This window comes from Schistocerca gregaria, chromosome 8, assembly GCF_023897955.1.
Source record: "Schistocerca gregaria isolate iqSchGreg1 chromosome 8, iqSchGreg1.2, whole genome shotgun sequence".
NCBI classification, from domain to species: Eukaryota; Metazoa; Arthropoda; class Insecta; order Orthoptera; family Acrididae; genus Schistocerca; species Schistocerca gregaria.
In genome coordinates this window covers 89,307,286-89,333,426 of record NC_064927.1, presented here as the reverse complement: position 1 = coordinate 89,333,426, position 26,141 = coordinate 89,307,286, and the positions used below count along the sequence as shown (strand labels likewise).

Here is a 26,141-nt window from a genome sequence, read left to right as displayed (position 1 = left end):
CAGAGAATTAGTGTGGGGAGCGACCGAATGACCACAATCTATTCTGTCGGTTGTTGAAAAACAATTGAGGCACTCGGTTGTACCTTTACGTGTCGTTTGAATTATTCATTCTTTACGGGTGAAACCAGTCTCCAGCGTGTGTGTGTGTGTGTGTGTGTGTGTGTGTGTGTGTGTGTGTCGTTTCAGCTGTACGGGCGTGATGTTCCCAGGGTTGCCTCTTTCATCCGGTGAATACTCCAGTGTTCAACCATCCCAAAAATACTTCTGGAGGATGGCATTATACAGAGTGTTGCAAAAAGGTACGGCCAAACTTTCAGGAATCTTTCCTCACACACAAATAAAGAAAAGATGTTATGTGGACATGTGTCCGGAAACGCTTAATTTCTATGTTAGAGCTCATTTTAGTTTTGTCAGTATGTACTCTACTTCCTCGATTCACCATCATGATTTCATACGGGATACTCTACCTGTGCTGCTAGAACATGTGCTTTTACAAGTACGACACAACATGTGGTTCATGCGCGATGGAGCTCCTGCACATTTCGTTAGAAGTGTTCGTACGCTCCTCAACAACAGATTCGGTGACCGATGGATTGGTAGAGGTGGACCAATTCCATGGCCTCCACGCTCTCCTGACCTCAACCCTCTTGACTTTCATTTATGGGGACATTTGAAAGCTCTTGTCTACGCAACCCCGGTACCAAATGTAGAGACTCTTCGTGCTCGTATTGTGGACGGCTGTGATACAATACGCCATTCTCCAGAGCTGCATCAACGCATCGGGGATTCCATGCGACGGAGAGTGGATGCATGTATCCTCATTAACGGAGGACATTTTGAACATTTCCTGTAACAAACTGAAGTCACGCTGGTACGTTCTGTTGCTGCGTGTTTCCATTCCATGATTAATGTGATTTGAAGAGAAGTAATAAAATGAGCTCTAACATGGAAAGTAAGCGTTTCCGGACACATATCCACACAACATATTTTCTTTCTTTGTGTGTGAGGAATGTTTCCTGAAAGTTTGGCCGAACCTTTTTGTAACACCCTGTATACTTAAAAAGCAAGTTAAGTCACCCAACAATTAAAACGATAGTATGGTACCAGTAACCTCCGGATTCTTTAAAGAATCGAACTCTAACGTACAAAACACCTTCAAACGTGTGATTGCTTTACAAATGAGTCGATGTGTTATTTGATGTTAGGCCCGCAAGCAATAAAATTTGGAAAAGGTTTGAAATTAAGCCTAAAGTTTGTTGCAAGTCACTAAGTGCTGTTATAAAACAATGGATGAGCATAGTCTGGGTAATTCATTCTCTAATTTAACCAAAACTAGTTTTTCTTGAGTCTCAATATTTATAATGTCACGTCTCCTGCAATGTGTGTCGTACAGTGATTTAATTTTACAGATACATTCAGCGGTATGTGTCGACACTGGCTGCAAAGACTCTTGCGAACAGAGTCGGCGGTAAGGAAGCAACAAATTAAAACTTCATGTCTGAAGCTAAAGTTTTACAGCACGAATAGCGAAAAACTTTTTTCGTTTCATCATTTTGTACGGGGGAGTAGAGGTATCTGGAAGGAAGAGCTTGGTAAAGGTTTGAAACTACGTGTAAAGTTTCTTGAAAGTCACGAAATGCTCTCATTCCTAAATACACGATGAATAGTACCTCAAGCATGCTGCCTCAAAACACACACACACACACACACACACACACACACACACACACACACACACACACACACACACAGTTTATAACTGAAGCACTTGGCTTAGTGTGTTGAAAGCTTAAAATAAGAGTATAGATTAGGACAGCATTTTAAACTTTAAGATTCAGTCAACAATTACGCGAAATACTGAAAATCGAGCATTGAGAGAGAGAGAGAGAGAGAGAGAGAGAGAGAGAGAGAGAGAGAGAGAGAGAGAGACCTTCAATAAATTTAATTTACAAAAGTAACTGTTAATCTAAACATAAATTTACAATACGGCTCTACGTATTAAACTTTTTAAGCAAACCAAAAATTGATATTTAATGATACAATAACGAACAATCGGTGTTTAAGTAACTAATTAAATTGTGAGAAAACTTTATTTATAGAGATATACTTTTTACCTACCTCTCCTTGACACAAGGTACGTCGCTTGTGTCAAAGGCTGTAGGTTCGTGAGTTACCACTTGTTGAAATACTTATTATCAGTTAAAATGTGCCTTTTCCGAAAGTCATAAACATTTGAACTAGGCGCGAAAAAGCAACATGAACCAAACGACGTAGCGGTCTGGCAACACGGTCACTGGTAGGCTGCTTGAATTTTAGCGCGCGACTATCAGATTAGCTAACTTCAGTGTTGAGCAACTCAAACAGCGCAACATATCGAATTTCTCAACACAACCTCCCTGCTTTTCGGTCTGTTTATGACCATCCGGTATATAACCGAAAAGGGTGACTATGCATGTAAGTGAAAGCACTTTAAACCTGAGACTGAGCGAAAGTCATCGGAGACTTGTTAGTCTGCTGTCTAACATTGTGAAATCACCCAGATACGGGGACTGAGTGAAGAACATTCATACGTGTGGCGTGGCCACCGAGGCGTGTTCCATCCGGCTGTTTCATGAGAGTGAAAAACCAACCGACTGCTCAATAGGTTACAAGAAACAGAGAAACGTAAACAAAGTAGTTAACGTAACGGCGTGAGAGAGCTGAGAAGATTAACGTATACGCCTGACAACTACGAATACGAAATCGCAGTGCCTGTGCTACTAAGAAGTACGGCCCAATGTATTTTGGACATGCACGCTTGTTTGAAGAAACAGGAGCTGCAGCGACTACAGCCGTCGAGAAATACAGGAATTGTATTCACAACAGCGAATATGAACCACCATCGGCGGTGTAATGGCATGACAACAGCGTAAATTTGTAGTGGACCGGAACTCGAACCCGGATTTGCCACCTTATGTGAGTGGTCGCCGTAAACGCTTCGGCTATCCGTGCACTAATCACGACCACACCCAAACTTCCATATGTCGTCATCCATGTGTCACAACCTGCACTCGTGTCTTATGTATATTCCCGTCCAGGAAAGACATGTTTATTGATAATTTAGCGCCTGGTATTGGCGAATAAATACAAATTAGCAATTTCTGTGTCATTAAGAAGTATGATGTAATGCTCCTGGACATGCACGTCCAAAAGAACCGTTCCATCACATTTCTTAATAATACAGGCACTGCTATTTCGTATTTATTCGCCGATATACATATGTCATCCTGTGCGGTAACATACATAACGTACCAATGCAAGTGTTACATATGGAAGTTTGGACTGATTCGTGCTCGGACAGCCGTAGCGGTTAAGGTGACCGCTTGCGTGAAGCGAGAAATCCGGGTTCGAATCCCAGTGCTTAACAAACTTCTACTGTCGTAATTCCAACACACAGTTGATGGTGATCGATATCCGCAGTTGCGAATAAATTTCCTGTACTGCTATAAATTGTAGTGTCAATTTTCTAAACTCTTGATAAGAGTAATACAGTGCCAGTGTTTTCAGCATTGCATCTGTTCTTTTGATGACATAACATCATTTTGGAAGCTACATCACGGCAGCCCGTGCTTTATCTCAAATGGACGTTTCTTTCTATTTCCTTCTTCTTCTTCATGAGTGAAGTGGCATATTTAAAGATAGCGTTGAGAACGATGTTCGATTCTCATACTGTCAACCCGGGAAAAGTTGGCGGTGATTTTGTTTAGTGAGTCATCTTCATGCACCGGGGGACCTTAGAGGCATTCAGCTGTATTTAGAAACAAACTCTAACGAAAGAAAAGGGGGAGTGTGGAGCTGGAACTCACATGCACTCTTCTGTTGCCATAAAACACAGACGTTTCCGCCCTGTAGATCAAACACTACAGACAATGCCTCAGACCATAGATACTTCCTGAGCGGTAGCTGAGCACTGTATCTGTGAAGAGTTATTGAATGCCGGCCGCGGTGGCCGAGCGGTTCTAAGCGCTTCAGTCTGGAACCGCGCGACTACCACGGTCGCAGGTTCGAATCCTGCCTAGGGCATGGATGTGTGTGATGTCTTAGTTAGGTTTAAGTAGCTCTAAGTTCTACGGGACTGATGACTTCAGATGATAAGTCTCATACTGCTCAGAGGCATTTGAACCAACCATTTAGTTATTGAATAGCAATCGACAGATGAGCTCACACGTGAACAGTATCTCGAACAGAGCAATCTAAATACCAACCACTGTGGATTTCGAAATCCGACCCGCACTTTTCTCACATGTCATCCAGAAAGCCACTGGTCAAGGCAATCGTGTGGATTTAGTATTTCGTATCTTCCGAATATCATTCGTGACCGGATTGCGTTATTCTTGGTCGGGAAAACGCGGTGTTCCGCGGTAACACCGTGAGAAGGGGAGGGGAGGGGTGCATCGATAGGTGCACAAGGGAAGTGTAGTGGGACCATTACTCCTCCTGCTGCGTGCTAATGACGTAGCATAGAATGTTAAGAGTAACCTCAGGCTAGTAGCAGATGTTGCACTTACCTGTAAGTACCGTCTACCCTATTAATAAGACGAACTTTCAAAGATTTCCAAGTGGTGCGAGTATCGTCAACTTTTAGTAAATGTTCAGAAATCCAAAATTGTTTATGGCGATATGAAATGGAATAGTCGCATGGACTCAATCGCAGGTATTTGTAGGCATTGTAATTTCGCCTGTTTCATTAGTCCGATTTGCATGAATTATGGCACTGCTAGGATGCTGGGAAAATGCAGTCATTATAAAGGCACGGCCTGTCCCAGAATATTGCTCAAGGTTGTGGAGCTCATATCTATTCACTACCTTTCAATAACGAGTACTATGTGAGAAATCTAAGAATACACTAACTACGTACGTGTCGCTCCAGTCGATACGACGAACACCGCATCAGGCAAACTACGGCACGCACACACACTTTCGAACAGTTATTCTTCACGCGCCCCGCTCGCGAACGGAACGGGAAGGAAACTTAGTAACTGGTACAACAGGAAGTACCCAGTTGTCATGCACTTCAGTTGTTTGCACAGTATGGATACAGATGCAGAGTTGTTTGCTCCATAAACTGTATACGATGAACACACTTCCCCTTGCAGGCCAAGTTCCTGGTGACGGACCTTCGCCTAGATGAGGCATGAATGGGAGTCGAGGAGGAAGACAGAGGCACTTTTCCCTCCACCAGAGGACATTAACCTCACTGTCGCTAATACGTAGAGCTGTCTCTTAACGAGCAGAGCGTCTCCGTTCTGTGACGATAAGAACATGCCCAAGCGGAGGCAGATAACAGGTGTGTTCACAAAGTTACGGGAAACTTGTACTTTCGCGTGTTGTATTAGTCCGATTCGCATGAATTATTTGTTGTTGTGCTGGTATACATGTCCGCAAAGTACCTGTACAGCGTTCGACATACCGGATATTTAATGCGTACCCAGCTGACAGAAACGTTATTTTGTATAGAAATGGATCAGAGAATTGGCATTAAATTTTGCCACAAGACCAGAATACGGTGCAGCAAATGTTAGGAAATATTAACTATTGCTTTTGGTGAGTCTGCTAAACTACTGTTTACGACTGGTGTAAGCATTCCGAAGAAGGTTGTCAAGGTGTTAAAGATGGCGAGCACCCAAGCACATAATCAACTGATGAAAAAGTGGAAGATGCGATTATGAACGATCGCCGAATCACAACAGAGAAGCCGCTACTGATGTTGGCATATCAGCTCAGTCATACTATGTAATATTTTCAGATGGTTGGATAAGAAATATGACAGCGGAAGTTGTTCCATAATGGTTGAATTTCGAAAGGAAAAACACAGTAACGAAGATAAGTTCTTCAGTAGACACTAAGCAAAGTCAACAACGATTCACCATAACTGAAATGCGTCATAACATGTGATGAAATATGGATATATCAATACGGTGTTCGAAACTAAAACTCAATCAATGCCTCCAGTGGTAGCATTCTGGTTGGCCGAGTGGGAAAAAAAGCTCGGTAAGTGCGGTCAAATGTGTAAGTTATTGGTTGAAATGGCTCTGAGCATTATGGTACCCCACATCTGAGGTCATCAGTCCCCTAGAACCTAGAATTACTTAAACCTAACTAACCTAAGGACATGACACACATCTATGCCCGATGCAAGATTCGAACCTTCCAGACTGAAGCGCCTAGAGCCGCTCTGTCACACCGGCCGGCTGTAAGTTATTGATTTTCAGTGTATTCTTAGATTTTTCATGACTGGTGAACCACGAGTTCTTGGCACAAGGTCGAACAATCAATAAGGAGTACTCCTTGCATATCTAAAGTCGTTTGCGTGACGTAACCGGAAAAAAATGCTCACATTTTTGTGGCGTAGCAATCCAATGCTTTTGCAGCACTTCAGTGGACCTGTTAACATTTCGTTGCTTGTTTGGGCATCTTTGACCAAAAACGGCGACGTAATGATGCTCCAGCCTCCACAGTCGCCAGACATGGTCCATGTGAGATTTCTTCAGTTCTCCAAAATTAAGAAAGCTGTGGTGGCCATAGTTTTACGAGCACAAGTTGAGACTAAAAACGCATTGCATTTATAGAGTTACAAAAGTGTTTCGGGAATGGGAGAAACGCTGTTTTAATTGTATGATATCTAATGGGGACCATTTTGAAGGTGGAAAGATTGATGTAGGTGAATAAACAAAATTATTTGTTGGGGTTGTTTTGGGGAAGGAGACCAGACGTCGAGGTCATCGGTCTCATCGGATTAGGGAAGGATGGGGAAGGAAGTCGGCCGTGACCTTTCAAAGGAACCATCCCGGCATTTGCCTGGAGCGATTTAAGGAAATCACGGAAAACCTAAATCAGGATGGCCGGATGCGGGATTGAACCGCCGTCCTCCCGAATGCGAGTCCAGTGTCTTACCACTGCGCCACCTCGCTCGGTCACAAAATTATTTCCAAAAACCAGTAAATTCCCCGCTAATTTGATGAACACACCTCGCAGAAGGCGAACACAGGCTGAAGAGTTCTGCAGAAGGGAAAGGATGCTCAAACGACGCGGAGGAAATGGATAGGGTAGCAAGCGCGTTCTACATTTATGTTCGAGGTCTTAACTGACAGTTGACGAGCCGGGTTTTCGTTGGCTTCAGATATTCGCCTCAGTGGCGAGCGATCCAGCGACGTCGCCTGGGGGCCAGGGACAGTACGCGTTTACCGCAAGCCCCCCGTCCGTTACTCTGGTACGGGCGACGCCTCAGGAGTATGAGAGCCTGCCAAGGCCTTGCGCGCCACCCGGCCAACTGCTTATTGTGGACGACTCGTTACGTGACGCGCCGACTTATTCCGCTGTTCCTGCTGCCCAACTGGTCACTGCATTCCTGGCAAGAGCGCGGCGCATTTTACGCTATCCTCAAATCCCGAAGAGCTCTACCACATACTGGATTGCCTGCTACTAGTACAAGATACACTATTACCCATTAAAACTGCTACACCAAGAAGAAATGCAGATGATAAACGGGTATTCATTGGACAGATATATTATACGAGAACTGACATGCCATTACATTTTCACGCAATTTGGGTGCACAGACCCTGAGAAATCAGTACCCAGAACAACCACCTCTGGCCGTAACAACGGCGTTAGTACGCTTGGGCATTGAGCCGAACAGAGCTTGTATGGCGTGTACAGGAACAGCTCCCCACGCAGCTTCAACACGATACCACAGTTCATCAAGAGTAGTGACTGGCGTATTGTGACGAGCCAGTTGCTCGGCCACCATTGACCACACGTTTTCAATTGGTGGGATATCTGGAGAATGTGCTGGCCAGGGCAGCAGACGAACATTTTTTGTACCCAGAAAGGCCCGTACAGGACCTGCAACATGCAGTCCTACATTATCCTGCTGAAATGTAGGGTTTCGCAGGGATCGAATGAAGGGTACAGCTACGGATCTGAAATGTAACGTCCACTGCTCAAAGTGCCGTCAATGCGAACAAGAGGTGACAGAGACGTGTAAGCCATAGCACTCCATACCATCACGCCGGGTGATACGCCAGTACGGCGATGACGAATACACGCACGCAACCATCATGATGCTGTAAACAGAACTAGGATTCATCCGAAAAAATGACGTTTTGCCATTCGTGCACCCAGGTTCGTGGTTGACACCTTCGCAGGCGCTCCTGTCTGTGATGCAGCGTCAAGGGTAACCGCTGCCATGGTCTCCGAGCTGATAGTCCATGCTGCTACAAACGTCGTCGAACTGTTCGTGCAGATGGTTGTTGTCTTGCAAACGTTCCCATCTGCTGACTCAGTGATCGAGACGTGGCTGCACGATCCGTTACAACCATGTGGATAAGATGCCTGTCGTATCGACTGCTAGTGATACGAGGCCGTTGGGATACAGCACGGTCTTCCGTATTACCCTCCTGAACCCACCGATTCCATATTCTGCTAACAGTCATTGGATCTCGACCAATGCGAGCAGCAATGTCGCGATGCGATAAACCGCAATCTTGATAGGTTACAACCCGACCTTTATCAAAATCGGAAACGTGATGGTACGCATTTCTCCTCCTTACACGAGGCATCACAACAACGTTTCACCAGGCAACGCCGGTCAACTTCTGTTTGTGTATGAGAAATCGGTTGGAAACTTTCCTCATGTCAGCACGTTGTAGGTGTCGCCACTGGCGCCAGCGTTGTGTTAATGCTCTGAAAAGCTAATCATTTGCATATCACAGCATCTTCTTCCTGTCGGTTAAATTTCGCGTCTGTAGCACGTCATCTTCGTGGTGTAGCAATTTTAATAGCCAGTAGTGTATTTGAGGAAGAACCGTAAATACACTGACGGAAAGAAATTGCAACACTAATAAGCAGCTGTGCGATACCAAAAAAAATGGTAGGCGTGTTTGTACATAGGAAATATGTCCATTCAAAATTACGCGCCAGTCGCATAAGAGTGGCGCTAATAACGCCACTATGAGGGTGCCATTCGCATTTGCTTCAAATGCACGACGTAAAGGTCGTGAGTGATAGTTATATTGGACGTGGTGAGTTGATGTCAGTCAAGAATGGCTTTAAGGCGACAAAGACGCCATTATCGACACCTCATCGAGTTTGAACGGGGTCGTGTAATAGGGCTACGAGAAGCTGAATGTTCCTTCTGTGATACAACTGAAAGGCTTGGCAGGAATGTAGCCACTGTACATGACTGTGTCGGTAATTAATTGTTGTTAAGGCGGGTGCCAGGTTCAGATTCATTGGGAGAGAAAATGTAGTCCATCAACGAAGGAGGTGGCTTACAAAACACTCGTTTGACCTATACTTGAGTATTGCTCATCAGTGTGGGATCCGTACCAGATCGGGTTGACAGAGGAGATAGAGAAGATCCAAAGAAGAGCGGCGCATTTCGTCATAGGGTTATTTGGTAAGCGTGATAGCGTTACGGATACGTTTAGCAAACTCAAGTAGCAGACTCTGCAAGAAAGGCGCTCTGCATCGCGGTGTAGCTTGCTGTCCAGGTTTCGAGAGGGTGCGTTTCTGAATGAGGTATCGAATATATTGCTTCCGCCTACTTATACCTCCCGAGGATATCACGAATGTAAAATTAGAGAGATTCGAGCGCGCACGGAGGCTTTCCGGCAGTCGTTCTTCCCGCGAACCATACGCGACTAACAGGAAAGGGAGGTAATGACAGTGGCACGTAAAGTGCCCTCCGCCACACACCGTTGAGTGGCTTGCGGAGTATAAGTGTAGATGTAGACTGCTGGCAGCGGTGGTCATCAGAATGTACTGTCGCAAGAAGACCGGGCTTCGCACGGTCACGTGTCATACCGAGAGGGAAGAGAGTTGCAGTGGCGCGTCGTACTGCATCAGCAGCGGCAATCAGCGCAACTGGCACCACAGTGACACGACGAACTCTTACGGATCGGTTACTTCAAGGACAGCTCTGAGCCAGACGGCCTATGGCGTGCATTCCGTGACCCCAAACCACCGCTGCGTGCGCCTTCAGTGGTGTAAAGCAAGATCTCGTTGGAGGACTGGGTGGAAGTCTGTTCTGTTTACTGAGCCAGTGATGTTCGTTTGCTGGTTAGGAGGGGGCTAGCTGAGGGCCTTCAAACAAGCTGTCTGCGCCCTAGACACACGGGACGTGCCCCTGGCATTATGGCCTGGGGTGCGATTTCATATCAAAGGAACACTCCCGTGGTTATCCCACGCTCCCTGATTTCAAATGTGTACGTCAGCCTGGTGATTTGGACTGCTATGCTCGCATTCATGGACAGCACTTCAAGTGGTGTCTTCCAACAGGATAACGTCCGCCCACTTATCGCTGTTGTAACCCAACATGCTCTACAGAGGGTCGAAATGTTGCCTTCGCCTGCTTGATCGCCAGATGTCTCTCCAATCGAGCACATATAGGACACCAGTGGACCACGACTCCATCGTCATCTACAAATAGTATTGAGCGACCAAGTTCATGGAACACCATCCGACATACTGACATCCGGAAGCTATACAACACAATGCGTGCACGTTTGCGTGCTTGCATTCAACACTCTGGCGGTCACACCGGTTATTAATGTACCAGCATATCGCATTTGGAACGGTTTATTTCGCGCGTACATTAACCTGTGATTTTGAAACGTTTATCACTTAAATAAGTTACCTCGACAAATGTAGTATAAAATTTCATTACTCTACATTAATCAGTTTTTGGTGCTGTGGTTTCTTTTCCATCCGTGTGTTTTAGGACGACATGGTATAGACTAATTCGAAAAACGTATTCCACGTTAAGATGGCTCCAGTTTATGTTGCTTACAGAGGAGCTGCTGGTTGAATACAACTTTTTACTTCGCGTGTTGGTACTCCAGAAACTGTCTATTTATAGATTCTCGTGTCTGTTTTTAAGCTCAAGAGGCGCAGTTGGTCTTGAGTTTACCTAAGTGAATTTTTCAGCTGTGACTGTGGTGTCAGTTCTGTTGTCCCTTTTAAGCATGTCGAACGATTTACAAATGCGAAGCAAGTACGTGTTTCATAATGGAAACGCTGCTTTTGAGAATACAGTAGACAATTTTCAGACAGCAGACAACCAGACTGAAGAGTGTTTATTCGTCGTTCCACTAAACTGCGCGAGAATGGTGCAGTGAACATACAAATAGCTAGGGTGAGGACAAAGTGGAAAACATTATTCGGTTTGTTGAAAGCAGTCTTATGGCGAGCACACGCATAATCTCGACGCATGTCAGTGCTCCAGAGACAAGAACATGCACGACCTCTATCGTCAACATTTACACTTGACTCGACAGCTTCGAGAAGGAGATGAATGGACACGATGGAAACTTTATAGTTGGCTCATTGCAGATTCGCGAGTACTTCCGCCAATATTCTTCTATCGATGCAGCCACTTTAACTCGTGACGGAACCAAATTCGTGACTCACATCACTGGTCTGACGAAAATCCAACTGCCTTTGCGAGGAGACATTTTCAGCAACGCTTCTCTGTAAATATGTGATGTGGTGCCCTAGACAGTCAGCTGATTGCGCGTGTTGTGTGGCCGCACGGGCGTACAGTGCCACCGCATTGACAGAAGAGGTTTCTTTGACTACAACGACTTCCGGGATAACATCGTACCTGCACATTCTTGTCGTCCGATGACTTTTTCAAGAGTTAACATTTCCCGGAAGATGGATCGGTAAGAATTGTCATGTATTCTTGGCCATCTAGGACGTTTAGATTTTTGCCTGTCGTTAGGCGCAGTTTACTAGGAGAAAATAATGAATAATTTGCCGCGATAAACCAAAATATATTATGTAGCAATCCAATGCGAGTGTTTGGGTACGGCGAATGCCACCTGTCAAGTGTAGTACCAACAGCGAAGTACGGTATGGTCTCCTTATTCCGCTTAAGAAAGCACTAAATGCGGAAGGATGTGAACACTTTTTACACCACTGTGCATAGCGCACAGTGGAAGAACAGTTCGGAGGAGATTATTGCTTGGATGAGCGTGACAGTGCACCGTGTCATAAGGCAGGCAGCGTCTGTGATACAATGGATCGCGGATGATGATATTCCTGTCCAGACTCCCGACCTGTAGCCAGTGGAACGAGTTGCACCTGCGACTTCGTTTCAGATTACAACGTCCAACGTTACTGTCTTCTATGGATTCGGCTCTTATGGAGGACTGGGCTGCCGTTGCACCACAGATATTGAGGCCCCTCATTGAAAGTGTCCCCGGTCGAGTTGAAGCCGGCGGACGCACTTTTCATCAGGTAGTGTACGTGCAGTTCATTCTCCAATGTAATCCGCTTTAAAGAGTCTAATTCCCTCTAAATATGTGTCAGCAAAGTTGAAAACACAGGCTGTGCAAACCCGCACCGTACGAAGATGACAAGCTTACTCTGCTTCCACTTTGCTGAGACTCCAGCACTGCCATCCTCTGGCTGTGTAGAAAGGAGACGCTCAACCTACATAACGCGAACCAGTTCGGAGCGTAGCCCCGAGCCTTGACCTGCTGTGTCTGTCGGTTGCCGCGACATCCTGCCTTACTTCGACATCTCGATACGTACACTGCAAGCCCCGGGTGGTGCGTAGCGCGTGGAGTACTCTAGTGCAACTGCCCTTCCTCTTACAGGCGGCTCTGTGTCTTTCTTTCTTTCTTATTACTGTCGTTTCTGCCGTATTATCACGGGGTCGACATGTTAATTATTCGATTTGGCAACGTTTGTGGTGGAGGGTAGCCAGAAGCCCTTCCTGTTGCCAATCCTTACCCCCCCCCCCCCCCCCCCCACCCAATGCAATTTTGTATCGAGTTGTCTGCATGTAGTGTTATCCTATGCGAAAGTGTGCGAACCTTATCTAAATATTTGCGCATCATGTAACTGAGACAGGACGTGGGTATAAGACCGCTATTCACCTAGTCAAATGTGGGAATCCGCCTGCAAACAACCAGACCGACCGCGACTCAGCCCCTCGTCGGATTCGATCCGAGACCGCCGCGCTTCCCCGAATGCCGGAAGCGACGTGCTTGCGCGCACGGCTAAGCGTGAGGGTCCCATGTGGACCTATATAGGTTCCCTCACTTCACCGTCATGGTCATTACACGAGGAACTCCACAGCCGAGGTCCTTGTGTCGTTGGCTTTCGACTCTGAGATAGCCACTTCGAACACTGGTAGCGGAAAAACGTTTCTGTCACCAGGTACTTGGTCGCCCCGTAGGGAGGAAGTCTACAAAGCTCCCGATCACCAGACTACAGCCAACGCCCTGCATCAAATTCCACCGCCCGCTTGACGAGGACGTTGAGCCCGTGTCCCCCTCGGTGCTATGGGACACGAATAGGCCCTGTGCCGGCACCGCAATTCACGTTGTCCCTTGTCTTCATCCGTAACAACAGAAACACGATACGTCGCCATACCTATTACGGTCACCTACACGCACTCAACACACACTTACGCACAACTCCCACACGAAACACATAAAAACCTTTTTCCAATAGGCGGCAGAACCTAAACAGCCACCCATTTCATACGATGATCAACCAATCAATCAACGGAGTGAACGAAGCTGCGAAAAAGAATGTTCCGTCATTCGTTCTTCAGCTAAACTAAATTACCCATGAGACATTTAATATCTGATGTATTGGTAGATACAGACAGTGCTCGCGTCGTGATGGATAAGGATAAAATGCACCAATTTCGGGTAAGGGAACCTGGTTGGGAAACGAACTAGTCTAAACTTACATGCGAAAAGTCGTTCCGATTGCTCTGGCAGTTGACCTCTCCTACTGTAAGCTCTTTGCTTTCCATATTTGCGAAGAAAGTTGTGTGGACAAAAACATGAAAAAAATTGTCAACGCACGGGATCTAAAATTCCTAGTTTAAGAATTATGAGCTCCTGTTCAGCAGAGTAGGTATCTTTCACAATAGCAAAAATGAAGGAGTGCTCACAGGTCTTATGGTACGCACTTCAGAGCCCATGTTTACTGGACATTTCTGCCTTGTTTTGGCCCATACCACCACCTCTCCATGTATGGAAAACGAAAAGCTTGCAGCACAAGAGGTGTGCTATCAGACGTATCAGGCCAATTTTCGCTTGCAGCTTTCGACTTTGTCGTTTCCGAAACTTAAATGGATATATTTACCGTTCACTATCAGCCCTGAAATCACCCTGTATGGGTAATCGTGCATCTTATTCCTTCCTGTAGTAATAACAAGCCGTTGTAAACTTTGAGTGAAGACTATTTTTGGTTCTAGCATTATAGCCTTGCTTTCCTTTCCTGTTCTGAAAGTGTTATCGAAGCAACTGCCGACTCTGGAGAAAACAACGATCGTTTTCTTCTGCGTCCCAGATGCAACTTCAGATGAACTGCTTGCCTGTACGCTGTCTTGATGGTGTTACTTTACTTTCTTATTTCACCAACATTGATGCTATTAGACGTAGTCGCTTCCCGCAAAGCCGGGAGAGCGGGATGGTTTGTTTGATCAGTCTACAGCGTGAAGATTAGGTCCCAATTAAGTACGTCGCTTGTTTGCCATTTCCATAGTTATCACTTGTAAACAACAGTCAGGGCATTGAAAACAGGGTGAAAAAAAAATCCTCTAGCGGGTCCACCGAAGGTCGCCTAAGAAAATATCTAATCTCTGACTCATTTTCAAATATAGCGCATCAAACCTCAGTTTAAATGTCAACAGTGTTAAGTTAACGAATAGCAACAGTATTTTAAATCTGTTGACTTAGGTTGATGTAATTAGTCGACCCTTCATTACTAAGAACGGACTCTCAGACAGTGAAGTCTAATTTAAAATGCAAAAGTGTGAATAAAGAGATGCTGCAACAGCACTAAGTCTCTTTGGGTCACACCCCACACTACTTCAAGCTATTCGTGACAGTTCTATGTAGGATGTACTCATAACAAAAAGTGCGTTCTCGATACAAAGCACCTGGACAAGTGAAGTCTTAATGTGAAATGATCAACAGTCTACGCTCTTAATTTATTTAGGACACGCTATTTATTTGTGCACTACAAAAGCAGACACGCACGCACTTTTTGACACTGCAGCTGTATCATCTACGTCTGCGAATCGCACAACTACATGGCATGGGGTACAACAGCTCATAACAGCTTCTTCCAGTTCCATTAGCCTTTGGAGAGGGGAAGATGTCGCTTGAACGCCGTCGAGCACGAAGCAAACTAGTGTCATCTTAGCATCGCGAGCGACACGTTGAGTTTTGCACTACGTTTCTAGCTCCCACATTTAACGCTGGTTCCTTAAACTTTTTAAATGGGATTTCGCGGGATAATGGCGTCTCTCTTCAACAATGTGCCAGTTCGTGGTATTCGGCACTTCCGTGACGCTTTCCTCTGCGTCAAATAAACCTGTAACCAAAACTACTACCATTTTTTTTGTATACGTCCGATATGCCCCGATACTCCTATATGGTATGGGACGAAGAATTAGTGTTTGATGTCCCGTCGACAACGACATCATTAGAGACGGAGCACATGTTCGTAGTAGGGAAAGAAATCGGCTGTGCCCTTTCAAAGGAATCATCCAGGCATTTCTCCGAAGCGATTTAGGGAAACCACGAGAAACCTAAATCAAGATGCCCGGACGCAGGTTTGAACCGTCGTTCTTCCGAATGCGAGTCCAGTGTGCTAATCATTGCGCCACCTCGCTAGGTTATGGTATTTTACTACAGTCCTGTCGCGAAAGACGGTATTAACCTATACATAACTGTGGCTGCGCTAAACGAGGCTGTAAAATAAAGACAATTTGTTTCCTTAGCAGTCGACAATGGTGCTATGTCTTACGTCTTCAAGAGCCTGTTAATAAAAAAAAAAAAAGTCCAAATGTGTGTGAAATCTTATGGGACTTAACTGCTAAGTCATCAGTCCATAAGCTTACACACTACTTAACCTAAATTATCCTAGTGACAAACACACACACACACACACACACACACACACACACACACACACACACACATGCCCGAGGGAGGACTCGAACCTCCGCCAGGACCAGCTGCACAGTCGATGACTGCAGCGTCTTGGACCGCTCGGCTAATCCCGCGCGGTTACAGAGAAGTCTAGGGAGACCTCATTACATATATTCACCTGCATCTGTTGTTTGCTAAGTGTGTTTCACAAGTGTGTTTTTCCCTGAATCCGTGCTTATCCTTTGAGAGAACTTAATTTTCTTCCAGGAACATCACACTGTCTGTGCTCAGAATACGTTCTAGGCTCCTGCAGAACGGGCGAGCGCAAACGATATTATTCAACAATTTTGCGCACAAGATTTTTTTTGTTGCTTCGTTTTATTAGCAAGGGAGTGCGTCACGATTTTTTGCAGTAGCGGTGGGACTAATCGTTGCGCAACAAATCCTAGATCGATATAAGCTAGGAGATGAGCAAATTCTGCGGCTATTCAGTGGAAAACGTAACGGAAATGTCTTAAGGCTCGGTGGCGCATTCGCTTCAAGCACTCTTAAGTTTATCAGAATTGGAAGTTTGCTTGAGGGGCGGGGGGCGTGTTCTAGTATTGGTATCGTTCATTTGTGAGTGTGTGTGTCGACCAATGTCTGATGCTGATGGAAGTCAGCGTGAAAGTCCAAACGGGAGCGGGAACACTGGGAAGAAGCCTCACTCTTAATGCTGAGCGGCTCACAGCGGAAGCCGCAGTAGTGGCGCCTGTTCGGCTCTCATACGACACCAGTGCTGGGAACTCGCGATGCGCCTGTATGTAATCCCGAGCACCGCAGACTGCAGACAGCCGTGTGCGGAGGCAGGGGACGCCACCTAACTGTTCGCTCCCTATCACCGATCATTCTCAAAAGAAACTAGAAAATGAGGTAGTCACTCTGCAGCGGAGTCTGCGGTGATATGAATCTTTCTGGCAGATGAAAACTGTGTGCCGGACCGAGGCTCGAACTCGTGAACTTTGCCTTACGCGGGCAAGTGCTCTACCAACTGAGCTACCCAAGCACGACTCACGCCTCGTCCTCACAGCTTTACTTCTGTCGGTACCTCGTCACCTACTTTCGAAACTTTACAGAATGACAAATAAATTTAATTTATTCTTAGCTATATCTAATGTCTAATGTATTCAGTGTACAGACTAATCCTAGTCAAATGAGGACAGGAGGATTCAATTAATAAATATTTAATCATAAAATAAAAATAAAAATAGTAAAAACACAACACGGTATCCTAACACATATAAAATCATAAATCCTACTATTTACCCTATCCAGACTGGCACAACACATACTTGGTCAAACACGAACCCTTTTTGGTTCGTTAAGAACACTGCAAAGGTTGATACTGTTAACCCTTTTGTTAGTTCTAACCACCACAACGAATAACTCCTAGACCAACTAGTGGAACTGTACGTATTTAACTTCGCTGTCGCCTCTATTAGCTCGATGCGCAAATATCACCCAAGTGGGGATCTTCCGCGTCGTAGAAGACAGGCGACGCCGTGGAGTTGCAGCGCGGCGCCCAGGAAACAAATACGGTCACACAGTGGACGTATTAATGCGTACGAAACTCCAATGCTTTAAGATACCGAGTTTATCGCAGTCGTTTACCAGACTCTGCAGTCCAAGTGTGTGTAGTGCACGAGCATAAATGAGCACTTCTGAATTCCAGCAGCGCCACAACGAAGTACCGACTTGTCCCTCTCCCTGGAGAGAAACAAAATCCTCGCACTTCAAGTAGTACAACCACCACTCTACTGAGACAGAGACTGGTCACTGGACGCGTTGCCAGGAACACGTCAAAGCAACCTGGCTCTGTGACTGTCCTGCTCGCTCCTCTCGTTAGACTGGCCAAGACTCCCTTACTCCAGTGTCCGTTTTGGTCACAGCCAATCACGGTTCTCCATTCGAAGCGATTTCCTCCCACCCATGCAGAGTGTTGAACCGCTTGCCGGCCTACACGGCGCTTCCAGAAGTTTCTCGTAGGTTCAAGCTCGAACCCCTCAAAACTCCGACCAGTGCAGGCAACGTTTCACAGCCTCACTTTGGTGCGAGACGACAAAGGCTGCGCGGTCGCCTGTAACCTCGCCGTGGTCCAGTTTAGGTGTGGCGGCTCTCTCGGTCAGCCCCTCTCTGCTGCCCACAGCCCTTGGGATGCTCCGTGCCTCTTCGTTGCTTCAGCCAGCGAAAAATTTTATTTTCCCGAGCAATTTTAGTGCGTTAGGGAGAAGCTAGGCACTATCAAGCTCTTCCGTTAATAAAGTGACAACTCCCCTAACCCTTGATCTCTCTTGATATAAAATATATGTATTAACAAAATTGGTAATTTTTAATTAATAATTCTAACATGTAAGGTGGCCAAAATACCGGCGCCTTACAATGTGTGGGTTTATACTAGGTGATTCAGCTGCCCATGCCGAGGCATTTATGCAAACCGCAAAGCTTCAAATATCACGACCAAGATCTTCATAGCCTCTCGCAAAATATTTGCAAAGTATCAGTCAGAGAGAGAGAGAGAGAGAGAGAGAGAGAGAGAGAGAGAGAGAGAGGGCGGGGGGGGGGGGGGGGCACAAAGAAGACAGGTCCTTTTTGTAGGAAATTTAATGCACTTAAATTCTGTACTCCGAGACGTTTTCACTGGAGGCCATAATTTTCAGATTATTCAAGAACACTCTACAAAAGTGGCCTCCAAACGTGTTTTTATTCTACAACTAAAACTGTGGCCTGCAGCGAAAATTTATTCCACAAAAAAAATTACCTACATTAGATTTCCTACAAAAAGAGCCTATTCATTTTTTTTTCTTTAGCACTAATAGTATGAGCGTACTGCTTTTGAAGGGGTTTCACATTTCAGAAAACTCATCGGCAGTGGCAGCTGAATCATCCTGCATAAAAGGAATTTTTAATACATGAAACTGAAATGCAGGAAGCTTCAAAATCATATGACACTTGGTGAGGCAAATAACAGTGGTCTGAAGAAAAGACTGCCATCATACAAAGAAACACAACAGCAGAGGAAACGAAATACAGTGCTAACCACACTGCAGCAGATGCTGAAAATGATCACCATTCATATTTTGGCACTGGTCAGCAAGTTGCTGAAAGCGGATCGAAGCGGGACTGCTAGAATCTCATACGAAACCTTCTGCCGCAATTCTTGTAGACTATGAGGGTTGTTGTGACAGACCTCAAACTTCAGGTCTCCCCATACAAAGTAATCGCCCACTGTCAGATCTGGTGAACCGGGTGGCCAATTGGGGCCGCGACCAGACTGCAGTATTCGTCTCCAGGAACAACGTAATATGCCGGCATCTTGCGACAGGCATCGGCTTGATTTGGTAGTATTCTGAAGCATTTTCTGGTGAACTGCGACCACATTTTCTGGCGTGTGGATACGCAATGTTTTTTGACTTGTTCAAAACACATCCTATGACTCCATTTGCGGACTAAGCGTTGCATGGCACTTTTTGGTAGCACTTTGACACCATCAAGCTTATCAGCAACGACTGATCTCATTGCTCCCACCACATTCCACAACAGACACCCGCTGCTCCACTGTGATTACCATCGTCCCCTTTGCACCACTAGACTTACACAACCGGCACTATGGTCTGAAACGGTGTCGATCATGTGACGGAAGCACAAGTGGGTAATTTCCAAGAATGATTACCTATCGAAGTCGCGGAGTCCAAACGACACATATCGAACGTGCGATACTAAACCGTTCATGCGACTCTTGTGGTGGGCGTTATGAGTGGTCACTACAGTATAAACAGTTCCTCGTCTCCTCCTCCGGTAGTACTCCATATTTGTGAGAAAAAGTCAAATAATTTTGTACACTGGGTAAGCACGGACTTACATTTTTCCATTCGAGAGAATCCGCTGAAGAAACGTCAAGGACACCAGACATCCCACTCACTACGAACATAAAACTGACATAAATCGTCTGGGTTTCCCTTGCAACTCACAGATAATTCACAGAGGTATGTAATTTAGAACAACTGGCGGAACGACGAAAAGCAGATGAAAATGAGAATCACAAATAATTGATGATAACTTTTTTTGTGGTTTTAGGGCGCACAACTACAGTGGTCATTAGCGCCCAGACTAAGTTATGAATGCACTGCGAGGCACAATGTTAAAACAGCAACTAAAAAGACAACGCTATAAAAGGCACATTAACATGCAAGGGATTAAAAGAAAACAGCATAATCAAATGTCCTTAGACAGGTTTGTCGAGTGGATAAAACAATGAACGCGAGCAGCAGCTCCTGGGTCATCCGCTAAAATGTCATCCAGAGTACACGGCAGAACAAGATCAATGCGCAGTGTATTAAAATTCGGACAGGACGTTAAAATGTGACGTACCGGCAGCAATTGCCCACACGGGCAGAACGGCGCCGGCGCAGCAGTCAGCAGATGCCGGTGGTTGAACCGGCAGTGTCCAATCCGTAACCGGGCCAAAACGACCTCCTCCCACCGAGAAGAGCGTGAAGAGGTCGTCCAAGCCGTGGGGAGAGGTTTCAAGGCCCGAAGCTTGTTTGCAGTAAGTTTAGACCAATCAGCATGCCACAGCGATAAAATGCGCTGACAAATGACCCTGCTAAAATCAGATGAAGGCACACAACAAGAAGCTGTCCGAGGCTGGAGGACCGCAGCTTTGGCCGCGGCATCTGCAGCTTCATTCCCACGGATACCGACTTGGCCAGGAACCCACATAAAGGTAACCAGAGAACCGTCGTCCGCCAGCTGCTGAAGAGAGCGTTGGATCCGGTGCACGAAAGAGTGAACCGGATACAGATCACTGAGGCACTGGATGGCACTCAGGGAATCAGAGCAGATGACATAAGCAGAAGGTCGGTGGAGGCGGATGTAAAGAACAGCCTGATAGAAGGCAAATAGCTCAGCTGTAAAGACCGGTATTTGAACCTGTGTGCCCCGACAATAAAAGAACACCCGTCACCGTCATTGGTCTTAGAGCCATCTGTATAAATGAAGATCGTATTAATGAACTTCGAACGAAGTTCGAGAAACCGCGAGTGGTATACCGAGGCTGGGGTAACCTCCTATGGGAGCGAGCTGGGGTCAAGGTGAACGCGAACCTGAGCCTGGAGCCCACCACTAGAGTCGTATGATCGATTTAGGATCGCACGTTCGATAGGTATCGTTTAGACCCCCTGACCACAGGCAATCATTCTTGGAAATTACCTACAAGTGGAGTGCGCGTCACGGGGTCTGGATATATGCAATCCACTCTTCCGGGCCGCTTGTATTTGCCCCACTCTATGTAAATTTCAGACTTTTTTCTGCAGCGTGCTTAACGAGTGTTAACTGCATGCGCAGCCCACGCCGGTGTGCAAGCAGTGCCGCTGCTGCCACCGCGGCACCACGGCCGTCTACTGGAACGCGACGGGCGAGTGCCTGCTGAGGATCAGCGAGGGCCCGCGAGTCTGCCCGCACGCGGGCACCGAGCTGCGCGAGGACGCCTTCGGCCTGGGCGAGTGCGCCTGCCTGCCCGGCCACGTGCGGCCCACCGCCCCCGCAGCCGCCGCCAGCGGGGGTGCCAGCAGCGGAGGCTGGGGGGTGCCGCTGTACCTGACGACGGCGCCGCCCGCGCCGGAGGACTCGGGCCGCTGCTGGCCGCTGTTCCGGCGCGGCCCGTGCGCGCGCGGCCAGGTGCTGCGGCCCGGCGGCGACTGCGGCGCCGACGAGTGCCGGCGCGAGAACGCGGGCGGTGGCGGAGCCACGTTCGTGCCGCTGTTCGGCCGCTGCCGCCGCCTCGGCGACCCCTGCCCCCGCGCCGGCGTCCCCCCGAACTCCACCGTGGGGATCAGCTCCTACACCGGCAATCCGACCTGCGTCGACCGCGACACCAACCCGCTCAACCTGGTGGACCCGCCCGCCAACTGCCCCACGGCCGCCGGTGGCGAGGGCTGCGAGAAGGTGGTCAACGTGCCCAAAGATGGCGACGACTACTACCAGAAGTTACTCGAGGCGGCCGAAAAGCGCCGCCGCAAGCGCCGCGTGCGCCCCAATGCCGTAGCCTAGGAACGCCTCGATGCCGTACCGTGCTGTCGCCCGGCAACGCCGCAGTGCAGCACCGAGCCGTCGCCCGGCAACGCCGCAGTGCAGCACCGAGCCGTCGCCCGGCAAAGCCGCAGTGCAGTACCGAGCCGTCGCCCGGCAACGCCCCATTGCAGCACCGAGCCGTCGCCTGGCAACGCCACAGCGCAGCACCGAGCCGTCGCCTGGCAACGCCGCAGTGCAGCACCGAGCCGTCGCCTGGCAACGCCGCAGTGCAGCACCGAGCCGTCGCCCGGCAACGCCGCAGTGCAGCTCCGAGCCGTCGCCCGGCAACGCCGCAGTGCAGCTCCGAGCCGTCGCCCGGCAACGCCGCAGTGCAGCTCCGAGCCGTCGCCCGGCAACGCCGCAGTGCAGTACCGAGCCGTAGCCCGGCAACGCCGCAGTGCAGCACCGAGCCGTCGCCCGGCAACGCCACAGTGCAGCACCGAGCCGTCGCCCGGCAACGCCACAGTGCAGCACCGAGCCGTCGCCCGGCAACGCCACAGTGCAGCACCGAGCCGTCGCCCGGCAACGCCACAGTGCAGCACCGAGCCGTCGCCCGGCAACGCCACAGCGCAGCACCGAGCCGTCGCCTGGCAACGCCACAGCGCAGCACCGAGCCGTCGCCTGGCAACGCCACAGCGCAGCACCGAGCCGTCGCCTGGCAACGCCACAGCGCAGCACCGAGCCGTCGCCTGGCAACGCCACAGCGCAGCACCGAGCCGTCGCCTGGCAACGCCACAGCGCAGCACCGAGCCGTCGCCTGGCAACGCCACAGCGCAGCACCGAGCCGTCGCCTGGCAACGCCACAGTGCAGCACCGAGCCGTCGCCTGGCAACGCCACAGTGCAGCACCGAGCCGTCGCCTGGCAACGCCGCAGTGCAGCACCGAGCCGTCGCCTGGCAACGCCGCAGTGTAGCTCCGAGCCGTCGCCTGGCAACGCCGCAGTGCAGCTCCGAGCCGTCGCCCGGCAACGCCGCAGTGCAGTACCGAGCCGTCGCCCGGCAACGCCGCAGTGCAGTACCGAGCCGTCGCCCGGCAACGCCGCAGTGCAGTACCGAGCCGTCGCCCGGCAACGCCGCAGTGCAGTACCGAGCCGTCGCCCGGCAACGCCGCAGTGCAGTACCGAGCCGTCGCCCGGCAACGCCGCAGTGCAGTACCGAGCCGTCGCCCGGCAACGCCGCAGTGCAGTACCGAGCCGTCGCCCGGCAACGCCGCAGTGCAGTACCGAGCCGTCGCCCGGCAACGCCGCAGTGCAGTACCGAGCCGTCGCCTGGCAACGCCGCAGTGCAGTACCGAGCCGTCGCCCGGCAACGCCACAGCGCAGCACCGAGCCGTCGCCTGGCAACGCCGCAGTGCAGCACCGAGCCGTCGCCTGGCAACGCCGCAGTGCAGCACCGAGCCGTCGCCTGGCAACGCCGCAGTGCAGCACCGAGCCGTCGCCTGGCAACGCCGCAGTGCAGCACCGAGCCGTCGCCTGGCAACGCCGCAGCGCAGCACCGAGCCGTCGCCTGGCAACGCCACAGCGCAGCACCGAGCCGTCGCCTGGCAACGCCACAGCGCAGCACCGAGCCGTCGCCTGGCAACGCCACAGCGCAGCACCGAGCCGTCGCCTGGCAACGCCACAGCGCAGCACCGAGCCGTCGCCTGGCAACGCCACAGTGCAGCACCGAGCCGTCGCCTGGCAACGCCACAGTGCAGCACCGAGCCGTCGCCTGGCAACGCCACAGTGCAGCACCGAGCCGTCGCCTGGCAACGCCACAGTGCAGCACCGAGCCGTCGCCTGGCAACGCCGCAGTGTAGCTCCGAGCCGTCGCCTGGCAACGCCGCAGTGCAGCTCCGAGCCGTCGCCCGGCAACGCCGCAGTGCAGCTCCGAGCCGTCGCCCGGCAACGCCGCAGTGCAGTACCGAGCCGTCGCCCGGCAACGCCGCAGTGCAGTACCGAGCCGTCGCCCGGCAACGCCGCAGTGCAGTACCGAGCCGTCGCCCGGCAACGCCGCAGTGCAGTACCGAGCCGTCGCCCGGCAACGCCGCAGTGCAGTACCGAGCCGTCGCCCGGCAACGCCGCAGTGCAGTACCGAGCCGTCGCCCGGCAACGCCGCAGTGCAGTACCGAGCCGTCGCTGGCAACGCCACAGTGCAGTACCGAGCCGTCGCCCGGCAACGCTACAGAGCAGTACCGAGCCGTCGCCCGGCAACGGTACCGTGCAGTGCAGTACCGAGCTGTCGCCTGGCAACGCCGCAGTGCAGTACCGCGCCATCGCCTAGCAACGCTGCCATGGCCCGCGCCTTCACCCAACAATGGCGTTGTATCGTGCTGTCTCCTAGCAACGCCGCATTCCAGCGCCATGCGGTCGCCTAGCAACGTTGCCATGGTGTCGCCTGGCAATACCGTCACTGTATTGACCTCCCAACCAGCACGGACCAGCAGTAATCGTGACATTCCAACTACTGTCCACACACCCTGAAACGACTCTCTGCGATGTGACTGATGAGGACAAACTGGTAGAGATCGAAATACAGTGAGCTCTCGATTGCCCAAATAAATATCGACCCGAGACTGCGCAGATAATCGAAAATATACCACATGTTTCAACTGGAAATTGCTATTTTGTATTTATAAAATTAGATACCTGTCACACTTGGAAAGTTTACGGGCTTATTCATTGGAGAAAAACAAAAAGAAAAAAAAAACATAATTTAGCAGTCTTACGGAACTTCAACTACTACACTTCCCACACAACATTCTTGAATGGAGCACTAAGTGGTGGGAAAATCTAGTGGTGTAAAAAGTTCCATCAGCCACACTCCATAAGGTGGATTTTAAAGTGCAGATGTACAAAATAAGCATTTATTTACCGAACTATACTTACATCAAACTGTACTTCGGACCACTTGTTTTCAGTTCACTTCTGGGAAACAATCATCGATAGTTTTATGTTTCTGTTTTTCAATTACTTTTTAACTGACTACGGTTCTCGCTCTCTTCAGAGAGTCAGAATCATTTCAGTCAAACAGATTTTGTACCGCACATCGTGATAACAGACCAATGCATGTCAGTGGCTCTGTGTGCCAGATAAAAAGTTCCTTGAACGCCTCCTTTTCGCTCTCTTTCTCAATAGAACACAGTCTGTTCGCTATACTTGCATCAGTTGGCAACTTAAATCCCAATTCACAGGCATCACTATTTAAACCTATGCAGATATTTTCTTCTTCTGTGCCCTCGCAGTCGGAAATCTGTAGTATCAATGAAAATATTAGTTCTACAGCATACTTCACACTTTTTTTTTTACTGCTTAACAGCGCACGTATAATCACCACCCTGATAATCAGGAGCTGACGATTGATGACCAGTACTGATTGATTCCCAGTCGCTACCAACAGTACGTAGCAAACCCTGCCTTTAGTGTATCTACATCGATGAAGAAAGGTGCAATGAAGAACTCAATCTTTATGAATAGGTTTGAGACTTATTTTTTAATTTGTTAGACACATTCTCATCAGCCATCTCCCCGAGAGTCTCCCTAGAGTGCGAGTAAGCGTGAGTGCGGGGGCGTGTGCGTGTGCGTGTGCGTGTGCGTGTGCGCGTGCGTGTGCGCGTGCGCGTGCGTGTGTGTGCACAGGTATTGTAGAAGAGACTCAATACATGGCTGTCAATGGAATATGAACTCAATTTCTTCTTCATCATTAAACGGTAATTTGTGTGTTATTTCTGCCGTAACTGAAGTTTAGGGAATTTTTTTGGGGTTTACCTCAGAGGCCGTTATACTGCCTACGTATATCCATTTGCAACATGGATGAACGTAACAAGGTCTTCTTATTACCACTATTTAAATGTATGTAATTTACAAGTCAGTGCTATCCTTATGAGGAAAGTTTACAGGTCCAAATTAGTAAAATGAGTTCTGCACTCCCGACGACGATATTACTTAACAGAAATGTCAGTGTGGGATTGGTGTTTGGATGGTTGCTGCGTTTTACAGTGTGACGATAAGGATTTGCATGTGTGAGTAACTTTTTTCTGATGAAGACTGTGATATTTTACAGGAACCTTGAACCACAACATTTATTTATTCTCGCTACTAAGTTCAAT

At 48.8% G+C, this 26,141-nt stretch overlaps 2 protein-coding genes across 9 annotated transcripts in view; both read right to left on the bottom strand.

The window, feature by feature from the left end:
• The window catches only part of LOC126285025 (copper-transporting ATPase 1), a 535,387-nt gene that overhangs the window by 120,703 nt on the left and 388,543 nt on the right, over nt 1–26,141 (bottom strand). The gene's annotated exons all lie outside the window — the stretch shown is intronic.
• On the bottom strand, nt 21,886–24,418 carry LOC126285026 (uncharacterized). Its single transcript, XM_049984350.1, has 2 exons — nt 23,697–24,418; nt 21,886–22,982 (listed from the first exon to the last, which is right to left on the bottom strand). The coding sequence occupies exons 1-2, from the start codon at nt 24,396–24,398 to the stop codon at nt 21,972–21,974; spliced, it is 1,713 nt and encodes a 570-aa protein (XP_049840307.1). The 5' UTR covers nt 24,399–24,418; the 3' UTR covers nt 21,886–21,971.

Bases quoted from the DNA above. Each gene is read 5' to 3' on its own strand.
- LOC126285026 (XM_049984350.1), bottom strand. From the start codon at position 24,398: ATGGCGCTGGAATGCGGCGTTGCTAGGAGACAGCACGATACAACGCCA. The intron at 22,983-23,696 runs GCGACGGCTCGG...CGGCGTTGCCAG, and splicing joins CTGCACTGTGGCGTTGCCAG to GCGACGGCTCGGAGCTACAC.